This window comes from Bubalus bubalis, chromosome 9 (assembly GCF_019923935.1).
Source record: "Bubalus bubalis isolate 160015118507 breed Murrah chromosome 9, NDDB_SH_1, whole genome shotgun sequence".
In the NCBI taxonomy this organism is placed as follows: domain Eukaryota; kingdom Metazoa; phylum Chordata; class Mammalia; order Artiodactyla; family Bovidae; genus Bubalus; species Bubalus bubalis.
The window spans coordinates 98602883-98612922 of record NC_059165.1 but is presented as its reverse complement, the minus strand read 5'-3'; the positions used below and the strand labels follow the sequence as shown (position 1 = coordinate 98612922).

At 60.7% G+C, this 10040-nt stretch overlaps 2 protein-coding genes across 8 annotated transcripts in view; one reads left to right on the top strand and one right to left on the bottom strand.

Moving 5' to 3' along the window:
• Positions 1 to 527: 527 nt before the first annotated feature.
• LYL1 (LYL1 basic helix-loop-helix family member) lies at positions 528 to 5558 on the top strand. Of its 2 annotated transcripts, none has more exons than XM_045166733.1 (4): positions 528 to 1742; positions 3161 to 3516; positions 3600 to 3691; positions 4769 to 5558. In XM_045166733.1, exons 2-4 carry the CDS (start codon positions 3182 to 3184, stop codon positions 5185 to 5187), a joined length of 846 nt encoding a protein of 281 aa, XP_045022668.1. In that variant the 5' UTR covers positions 528 to 1742; positions 3161 to 3181; the 3' UTR covers positions 5188 to 5558. The 2 variants fall into 2 exon arrangements, with proteins under 2 accessions (XP_045022668.1, XP_045022667.1); XM_045166732.1 differs by having other exon boundaries at positions 533 to 2226.
• A 155-nt stretch (positions 5559 to 5713) lies between these two features.
• Positions 5714 to 10040, bottom strand: part of NFIX (nuclear factor I X) — a 98278-nt gene continuing 93951 nt past the window's right edge. For all 6 annotated transcript variants that reach the window (XM_025293637.3, XM_006041793.4, XM_006041792.4 and 3 more), the window contains one exon: positions 5714 to 9970. In XM_025293637.3, coding sequence (XP_025149422.2) covers positions 9956 to 9970 — 15 coding nt within the window. In that variant the 3' untranslated portion in view covers positions 5714 to 9955. The remainder of the gene's footprint in view (positions 9971 to 10040) is intronic.

Here is a 10040-nt window from a genome sequence, read left to right as displayed (position 1 = left end):
TGTTTCTGACTGGAGTGTTCTGTCTGTATTAGGGAGGTAGGGAGTTGACGGTTGCCTGCAAGGCGCTTTTGTTTGTTTAGTCCCTTAAATCCGGTCCAACTCTTCTGCAACCCCTTGGACTATAGCCCACCAGGCTCCTCTGTCCATGGGATTCTCCAGGCAAGAATAGTGGAGTGGGTTGCCATTTCCTTCTCTAGGGGATCTTCCTGACCCAGGGATGGAACCTGCGTCTCCTGCACTGCAGGCGGCTGCTTTACCGTTGAGCCACCCATTTGCTGGTGCCTGCGATTCCCAAGGTGGCCACGGGGCGGCAGCCGTGCGCTCACGCCCGCGGGGGCCTTTACCTTCTTCCCCTTCTTCCCATCCTCCAAGCGTGGGCGCACCCCCAGTACTCAGACCTGTCCTCTAGGCACTGCGCCCGCATATGGGCTCGCGCCCCAGTGTCTCCTCCTCCTCCTCGCCGCCTGGTTTCTCTGGCCCAGCTGCCCCTGAGGGCCCCAGTGGCGGAAACCGGACCGGAACCAGGCGCCTCCTGCATCCGCTCCAGACCAGGTGCTTCCTGCCCTGCGGCCCCTTGGGCTTGTACACTGAGGCACCCAGCAGCCTGTGGCAACCCTTTCCCCGCCAGAGCTGGGGAAGGCGGCAGCATTAACAAGAGGACTGGGGCAGAATCCCCACCCTGCCACGTGGTAGCCATGGGACCGTGCAGGCAGCCCTTACTGGCATCGTATCGTCTGTACTATGACCCTAAACCTAATTCCAGAGCCCATCTAGTAGGCATCCCAGAGTTAACTCAAACATTCAGAACTGTACTCTGGCTTCCCTGGACAGTAGGATGGTTGTCTGTGGGGTTCTGGGTTTCACTTGATTCCTGAGTGTGAGCCTGCTCGGTGACTCACTCGTGTCTGACTCTTTGCCACCCCATGGACTTGCAGCCTGCCAGGCTCCTCTGTCCACGGGATTTCCTAGGCAAGAAGACTAGAGTGGGTTGCTGTTTCCTTCTCCAGAGGATCTTCCTGACCCAGGGATTGAACCCAGGGGCCTGCCTGGGCACTCCTGCAGTCACACGGGGCAAAGCATGACTGACCCAGGTGGGAGCACGCCAGGGGTGGGAACAGGGTCGTACCTTGAGCTTCATCACCATTCCAAGATATTGACCCAATGCCTCTTTATCACTGTCCACCCTGAAGTGGCCCACACTGTGGGACAAAGGCTGGGGGCCTCTGAGCTGGGGCCATGTGAGCCTGCGGGGAGAGGCCCCGGATGGCGGGGACCTGGTGGGCGCACCTATCAGAAGGTTCGGCCACTGGCACTGGCCGCACCTCCCCAGCTGTGGTACTTTTCTTTAACCCTCCTGGACCTGGCGTGGTGGTGTGGAGGGTGCACCAGGGGCCCAAGACACTGGCCCAGCCTGGACACCCAGGGCCAGACTGTCAACACTGCCCTGCAGTCAGCGCAGGGTGGGGTTGGCAGAAGAGCGAGGAGGCACTCTTGTAGAAAGAGGAACCGGGCAGGCTGAGGAGGAGAAGGGGGCCCCTGGGTCACGAGGCCCCAGCAGAGCCGGAAAGGACTCTCCACCCCCATCAGCACAGGACAAGGGGTATTCAAAGCTGGAGGACAGGCCCAAGTAACATAGGGACTGCTGCATTTCTGCCTCAGTTTCCCCTCTGCATGCAACCGGGCACCTCACTCCCAAGGATGTGTGCAGGAGCAGGGATCCTGCAGCGCCTGGGGGACAGAAGGTGAGGCCTTGAGGGTGACAGGCGGTCCTGCCTGTGCTGGCGGGGGGCGGGGCCCAGAGGCCCGCGCTCGGGGGATCCCCGCCCCGCCGGGTTTCCTCCGGGGTCAGCCCGGCTCCTTATCAGGCGCGGCCAGGCAGCCAGGCCCTTATCTGCACTGGCCCAGCATCCTCCAGCCATTGCGCCAGGGGTGAGAGGGAGGAAACCGGGCCGCCAGGGGCGGGGAGAGGGTGGGCGGCCTGGAGCTGCTCACTTTCCCTGGAGGGACCTGCCCTGTTGCTGCCGCTGCTTCTGCCGCGGTGGCCCTTGGGAGCCAAGGAAGAGGGGTGGCCGACGCCACAGCCCGGAGGGGTGGCCGACTAACTACCAGGGCCACGGAGCACAGAGGCTGGAGCAGGGTGCTGGTGTCTCGCCTGAACCTGGAACTGCATCCTAGCCCTGGAGGACAGAGTCAGGGCCATCTGCAGGCAGCCACAACAGTGCTGGGGTAAGAGTGGAGTGGGCCTGAAAACGGGGGATCCCAGACCCACCTGCAGTCATTCATTCTTTTCTGCCTTCATGCATCTGGTGGGCCCACTAAGAGGCCGAGCAGCTTCCCCAGGGTCTAGCTAGGGAAGACAGGGCAAAGGGGCTAGCAATCCCCGACATTGCCGGGACTCGCCGGGCCGCGAGGCCAGCAGTGAGCAGGGCTGTGGAAGCAGGGTGCAAAGGGGTGGTTACTGCTTATGGGTAGCGTGGGTGGGAGGATGCCAGAGCCAGAGAGGACTTGAGCGTGACTGTGTGCCGGGGAATAGGGTTGCGTCCGGAGTCAGAGTCAGTGGAGTCATGGGGCTTCTAAGGGGGAGATTTGGGGGGAGGGGGTCACTGGAGTGATTATGGAGGACTTTCAGGGTCTGACATGGAGACAATGAAAGAGCCTCAGGGTTAGAGCCAAGGGCCCCATGGTCAACCTGGGGGGCAGTGGTAAGTGAAGGTCAGCCAGCTATGAAGAGTTGGCAAGGTCCATAGTGTCAATGAAGGGTTTTGGATCTGAGGGTTATGGGGGTATCCTGTGGTCAATGGGTCTGTCATGGGTTCCCTGCCTTGCCCTCCCTCCAGGCTCCAGGCCAGAGAGGGTTCTGAAAGAAGGGAAATTTGCTCAGGGGCTCCGCAACTAAGGCCTCATGGGTCACAGACAGCTCAGAAGCATCACTGCTGAGCTCAGTGCTGCCCTGCACCTCAGTGGGCACCCCCTGTCCTTGTGTTGGACCCCCTCCCATGTCCTGGGAGTTTCTGGGCCCACTTCCCATCTGCCTTTGCCCGTCGGACTGCCACCCCACCCCCACCCCAGTCTCCCTCCAGATGAGGGCTTGCTCTGTTGGGTTAAGGGTAGGGGGTGGCATCTGCCTCCTCCCTCCCCACTGGCTTCATTCCTCCCACAGGTGAGCACCCCCTCGGGGTCCATGTGCCCGCCCGAGGCCCAGGCGGAGGTGGGCCCCACCATGACCGAGAAGGCCAAGATGGTGTGTGCTCCCAGCCCAGTGCCTGCCCTGCCCCCAAAGCCTGCCTCGCCTGGGCCCCCAAAGGTGGAGGAGGTGGGCCACGGAGGCTCCGTCTCGCCACCCAGGCTGCCCCCTGGTGTGCCAGTGATCAGCCTGGGCCACACCAGGCCCCCAGGGGCAGCCATGGCCACCACAGAACTCAGCACCCTCCATCCCCCACTGCTGCAACTCTCTGCCTTAGGAACCGCCCCACCCCCGCTGGCCCTGCATTACCACCCTCACCCATTCCTCAACAGGTCAGTGGGGGACCGGGGCCTGGGGGGAATCCAGGGGCAGGGTCCTTACCCACAAGGCATTAGTGACCCACGACCCCTTACAGCCTCTACATTGGGCCAGCAGGACCTTTCAGCATCTTCCCTAGCAGCCGGCTAAAGCGGAGACCAAGCCACTGTGAGCTGGAGCTGGCTGAGGGTGAGTATGGGTTTATGTCTGCCCAACTGTCTCTCCTGGGGTCCACGTCTGCCCTATAACCTTCCACTGGGAAAACACTGGGAAAAGTGATGCCCCTGCACACAGACACACACAGGGGCTCAGTACTCAGGTTACACTCATGCAGCAAAACCACAGACTCATGGCCAGTTCTACAACAACCCCCGTCACCCAACAAGCCACAGCGATTCATGGCAAAACAGCACAGCATGAGGGCTCCACTCGCATGCACAGCCACACAGGAAACAGCCACAGGGCAACATCCACTCAAGAGACAGCCACAGGACCACAACCACACAGGAGGCAGATACACAACCACAGCCACTGAGGTCCACAGCCACACAGGAATTAGCCACACAACCACAGCCACATGGCAGTGATCACACACCACAGCCATATGGATATGCAGGAGTTCACATGACCACCTGAGAAAGGATAGGACCAATCACGATGAAGGAAACTCTCAGACCCACGAGCACACCCAGCCGCAGAGAGGGACCACACAGAATGGGAATCACAAGGACAGCTCCCCAGCCACATTCCCGAGGGAACCCCAGCTGTTGACATAAAGGAGTGGACAGAGGTACAGGAGGCTTCGGTTATCTGCAACCTGGGCCTGTGATAGTCCTTGTCTAGGCAGCTTGGGGGCTTCCCTCCTAGCTCAGTGGGTAAAGAATCTGCCTGCAGTGCAGGAAACCCGGGTTTGATCGCTCTGTCGGGAAGATCCCCTGGAGAAGGAAATGGCGATCCACTCCAGTATTCTTGCCTAAAGAATCCTATGGACGCAGGACCCTGGCGGGCTACAGTCCATGGGGTCCAAGAGTCAGACACGACTGAGCGACTAAACCACCACCACCAGGCAGCTTGGGGGTGGGGGTGCGGGGGGTGCTAACTGAGCTACACGTGGATCCTACACGTGAACCCCTTGGACGGAGAAAGCCTCAGTCCACTGCCAGTGTTGAAGTCCCCCAAGAGGGTGTTGGGAGTCTCAAGTAAGGGTAGCTGGGGGTGCCTGCCTCTCTTGCGCCATGGCGCCAATCCTGCCACTCCTATCCCCAGGGCATCAGCCCCAGAAGGTGGCCCGGCGCGTGTTCACCAACAGTCGGGAGCGCTGGCGGCAGCAGAACGTGAACGGCGCTTTCGCTGAGCTCAGGAAGCTGCTGCCAACGCACCCGCCCGACCGGAAGCTGAGCAAGAACGAGGTGCTCCGCCTGGCCATGAAATACATTGGCTTCCTGGTGCGGCTGCTGCGCGACCAGGCGGCGGCTCTGGCCGCAGGCTCCGCCCCTCCGGGGCCCCGCAAGCGGCCGGCGCACCGAGGCCTGGACGACGGCGGCGCCCGTCGCGGGCCGTGTCGCAGGGCCGAGGTAGTGGCGCGCCCCCAGCCCGCGCCTTCCGGCGGCCCCGACAGCAGCCGCGGTGGGACTGGCCGACCCATCAAGACAGAGCAAGCGGCTGTGAGCCCAGAGGTGCGATGACCTCCACGATGTCGCCTCTGAGCCGAAGGGCACTGGAAAGCCAGCCCAGGGCCATCTAGGAAGGGGCGGACGACGTGCTCGCACGGCCTGATCTGGACCGAATTCTCCCGAAGAAGGACCAGTGAGGGGTCCCCTACAGGGGAAAGGGCCCGGCGGTCCCGAAGGGCGACCGTCTCCCCCAGGGGCTTGAAGACCCTTTTATCGCCCACGGCCCGCTGGAGGTGGCCTTGTCCGCGTACCCCTTCCGCGGGGTGAGGTCCGGGAACCAACACATCAGAGTGGCCATTGGACTCAAAGGGGGCCTAATTTTTCCGAGCTGGGGTCACCGAGGGAGTTAAGCAGGGGCCTGAGAACACGCTCCTTTCTCACTGGCGCCCCCTCCCGGAGACTGAGAGATCCGCACTCCTCGACGGTGGCGGTGGCCGGCCTGGCTCGAGGCTGTGAGGCGCGGAATCCACGCGGCGACCCCATCCCACCGATCCTGAACCTGCCCCGCACGATTGCGTTAGCGAAGGCTCGGGCGCTCTTGCTTTTGTTTCTCTTTATTTCTTTATTTCACATACACATTAGCCATTCAATGGAGAAGCCGGAGAGAGTCAGGCAAAGATGGTATAACAGAAGCGCAGTGACGGGGGCGGGGTGGGGTGGGGTGGGGCGGGGCGGAGAGGGAACGTACGGGCTGGCTGCCTACTTGCATTCCGCTAGGACACTGAAAACCCAGAAAACAAAACAGACAGTAAACTACCCTTGTTTCTTATGTATCTCAGTGCAGAGACGGGGGTGGAGGGCAGAGAGAGGGGGAGACCAGGCTGAAGGAAGAGGAGCGGAGGGACGGGGACGCTAAGGGGGAAGCACACCAAATCCATTAGTACTATATATAGAGATACTCGTATATACTGCGTTTCTTAGCCTAAGAAGAAACTTGTTTGACGGGACGGGCGGCCTTTGCGGTCCGCGATGCTGGTGCTGGTCGGGCGCACGGATCTCCCGGGCCGAAGCGGGGCTGGCCCAGGCTGGCTGGCGGGGGGACGGGGTGGGGGGCGCCCCAAGGGTGGGTGGGGGGAGCAGAGGTGGGGCTGGGGTGCCCCTCGGGCTCTCGATTGGGGGACGAAAATTCTCGTGACTTTATTGCTCCTTTATTTTCTCTCGTGTGTGGGGGAGGGTCCGTTCAGCACGGTCGGGGTGGGGAGGTGGTGGGTCGTCTGAGCCACCCGGCCCCTCTGGGACCCAGAGCGCGGCGTCCGCTCCGCCAGCACGGGGGTGAGAACAAGGCACTAGGTCGGCCGGCCAGCGCGGGGGCGGGTGTGTAAGGCAGTCGACGGGGGTTGGTTGCAGGGTGGGTAGGATGGGGCTGTGTGCGGGGCCGTGTGCGTGCGTGCGTGCGTGCGCGGGCCTGGGCGAATCGACCTGTCAGCTTGGCTGGTCCTATCCTGGAGCGTCGAGCCTTCCCCGTGCTCCCCGGAGGGTGACGGTGGTGGGGGGCGGGGGTGGGAGAAGTGATGTCGAGTCGCGGGCGCCGGGGAAGGGGGAGGGTGGGGTGGGGAAGAAACTACCAACTTGCCGAGCGCGCTCCTGATAATGCTGGTGAGGGTCAAGTTGGCGTCTGGCTCAAAGAAGGACGCTTTGGGGACCTCTGAGGGAGGGAGGGGACCTTTGTTCGTTGGCATTGACCTCTGCGGGGGAGGGGCTGGGGACCCGCCGCCGCGCCCCCGGGCCCGGACCGTGGATCGGGCGAGGAGGGGGCGCTGGGCCCCAGGGAAGGGACGCCCGGGGAGACCCGCGGCCAGAGCAGCCCGCCGCCGGGCGCACGCCGCTGTCCCGTTCCGTTAAACTCAACAAAGAAGGGATATGCGTGTTCCTAACAAGTGCAGGATATTTAATTGATTCATAAACTTATGTATAATAGTTTGTGGGTTTTTTAAAACGTACTTTATAATGTAAGAAGCACCAGGGTTTTTATGTTGAATTATCTTTAAAATAATTTTCTCTCGTCCTTTTCCTTTTTGATCTTGTGTTGATTTTTAATGTCGAGGTTTTTTTTTTTTTTTTTAATTCTAAAATGTGAACGTTTCCTTCAGCCCTCCCACCGAAACCGAGAACGAACGACGAAGCAAATAAAAACCCCAGATCATCCTCGTCAACGCAGGAAAACGACTTAAAAAAAAAAACTGAAAACGAACAAAAAAAAAAAAAAAAAGGAAAAAACACTCAGCTTTCGTTATCCCCGCACAGGGCGGGGCAGGCCCGGTTCTTTTAGCGTCCCCAGAGCCGCGAGGACATTACAACAAAAATAGAAATTTTTTCTTAATCTCTTAACATACAAAGATAGGAAAACTCTCTGATGCATTGCACTTGGTTCAATGAAAAAAAAAAAAAAGTTCATTTCCCCCATATATATTTTTGTGGGTTTTTTTTTCTCTTCTAACACGTCCCCACATCTCCTGTCGCCCTCGTCTGCCCCTCACAACGACACTTAGGAAAGGAGCGGCCCCCCACCCCCGTGCCCACCCGGGCAACCCTACAGGGCGCGCTCCCGCCCCGGCCCAGCTGGCCTGCAGCTTCCGACCTCGCCTGGGCGGGCGCCCCGCAGACCCCCTGCCCCCGAGGGCCCACCGCGCCCGCCGCCCCGATTGTCTTCGAGGGAAGGGGCGCGCGCGGCCGGGCAGGGGGACGGGGTCCCTTCTGCTCCCCTCTCAGCTCTGACCCTGTTTAGCCAACCAAACTGAAAAATCATTGCACTTTGACCGCGCGTCACGCCCGGCCCACCCGGCCCCCCACCACCCCCCGCCCTACTCCCCACGACCCCCAGGCTCCCGCGGGTTCCCCCGTCCCCTGCTTCTCATACCCGGTCCTCCCCGAGGGCTGCACGCGGATGGGGGAGGGGCTTCGCTCGACTTCCAACAAAAGCCACCCCTGGGGCCAGCCACCTCCTTGGTTCCAGCTGGGGAGGAGGCGACCGCTCGCAGGCCCCTCTGGCCCTAGGTGAGGGCCCTCCGCTCCTCCCCAGCCTCCTCCCTCCCCTCCTTCCCTCCCTTCGCTTGGGGCCACAGCCTCACAAACTAGATTCACAATAAATAAAGCCCAAAACCCACCCCTATGTGGTGCAATGTTGGGTTGCTTGACTTTCAGAGGATCCTGACCTGTGCTTTGTGTTTTCATACAGTTAAGGAGAGAGAAAGAGAGAGGCACAAGGACTCCAGAAAGGGGCGCAGGAGGGAGATGCAGGGAGGAGGGAGTAAGGCACAGAAAGACAAGCCAGCGGGGCCAAGCCACACCCTGGAGGGGGCTGGGCGTGCTCTTGCTCCCATCCCTCCCGGGGGGCTTCTGAAGACCCTCTGGACATGCCCCCAACCATCCCTTGGAGGAGGAGGGGGCTGCGGTGGGGAGGAGGTGGGGGGGGGGGAGAGCTACTTCTTGCGGTGTGTTATCAAATTGTTCCCAAGTTGCTCAAATGGAGGGGTTCCCAATTGCAACAGCAAAGACCGAAACAATGAATGCCCCACCCCTAAATAAAGAGTAAAGACATTACAGCTGAAATCCAGAGAGAAGTGGCCATGGGGGTGGTGTGGTGGGGAAAGGGGGGGTAGGGCAGAGAAAGCTCCAAAACACTTTTTGAAAAAGGACGACACCCAACACCCTCCAAAGGAACTGAAAGTCGGCGAGCAGGACGCCTACCTAGCGCAGGTGGAGGTTTAGCCGACGGCAGCGGCGGCAGCTGCCTCACTCTCGCTCGACTCCGGGGTCCCCTTTCTGCTCCACTCTCCAGCCCCGCCGCGGCAGGGCTGTCTGCGGGAGGGGCAGGGGCGGGGACCGATGGGGCCGAGCACGGGCACCCGCATGCGGGGCTGGGGTGTGGGCGCCACCTGGGGGCCCCGCTCCCCTCACTCGTGGCCGGCCAGGACAGCGACCTTCCTGGCCTGCCTCAGGAGAGAGGGGAGAGGGCACCTGTCCCGGGCTGGGAGGGGCCGTCTGGAAAAGCATTCCGATTTTTCTCCTATGGACTGTACAGAGGGGTTTGGGGCCTGGGGAACTGGCCCTGCAGCTCAGGATGGGGTGGCAGAACACCCTCCTTTCTGGAAGCATGAAACTAGCTCCAGGAGATGCCCCTTTCCTAGCCAGGGTTGGGGGGGGGGGCACTTGTAGCCCAAGGGAAGGGCAGTGGGATCTCAAGGCTACCCTGCCTCACCCAGTCCAGGCCAAGAAGCCAGAGGCAAGGCAGGGAGGGAGGGAGGGAGGGGGTGGAGTCTGCAGGGGAGAGCCCTGGGGATCTGCACCCCATCATCTTTACAAGCTGGTCCTCTGAGCTCCCAAGTGAAGCTCCGGCTGGAGTCAAGGGTGGGGTTCCCCTGGGAAGGGTGAGGGTAGGGGACAGGCCCCTTCAGAATTGTGCTGGTTGCTTTGTTTGGGGATTTTGCTCCTTCCCCAGAAGGCTGGGACGGGATGTGGGGGGAGGAAGGCAGTTCTGCATCCTTTCTTTCTGTCCTCTATTTGACAGAGTCCGTTTTGCATGTTTCTTTCTGCTTGGCTGCTGGCGCACAGCTCCACCGAGACCTCTTCCGAGGCTCTCTGAGAACTGAGCTGCTTCTGGGGGCCTGCAGGGGTCCCCGGGCTGGAGGAGAGAAGGGCTGAGTGGCTGACGACGTCTAATTTTTGCTTTTCGGTGGGGCTGGGCTGGGCTGGGGGATTTTTTTTCCACGTCTCAAAATTTCTTCTCCCCCCGTTTGAGGAACCTCTTCTTTTCATTTTGTCATTTCTTTTGTCGATCTTATCAGAGGAACCAGGACTGAAATAGGACAAACAAAAAAAGAGGTGATATTGAGATGAGCAGGGGTCTGTGCCTTCTTGCCCCTACC

Excerpts from the sequence above, each read along its gene's own strand:
- LYL1 (XM_045166733.1), top strand. The coding sequence starts at position 3,182 with ATGTGCCCGCCCGAGGCCCAGGCGGAGGTGGGCCCCACCATGACCGAG. Across the intron at positions 3,517-3,599 it reads CCTCACCCATTCCTCAACAG|CCTCTACATTGGGCCAGCAG; the intron begins GTCAGTGGGGGA and ends GACCCCTTACAG. Across the intron at positions 3,692-4,768 it reads TGAGCTGGAGCTGGCTGAGG|GGCATCAGCCCCAGAAGGTG; the intron begins GTGAGTATGGGT and ends TCCTATCCCCAG.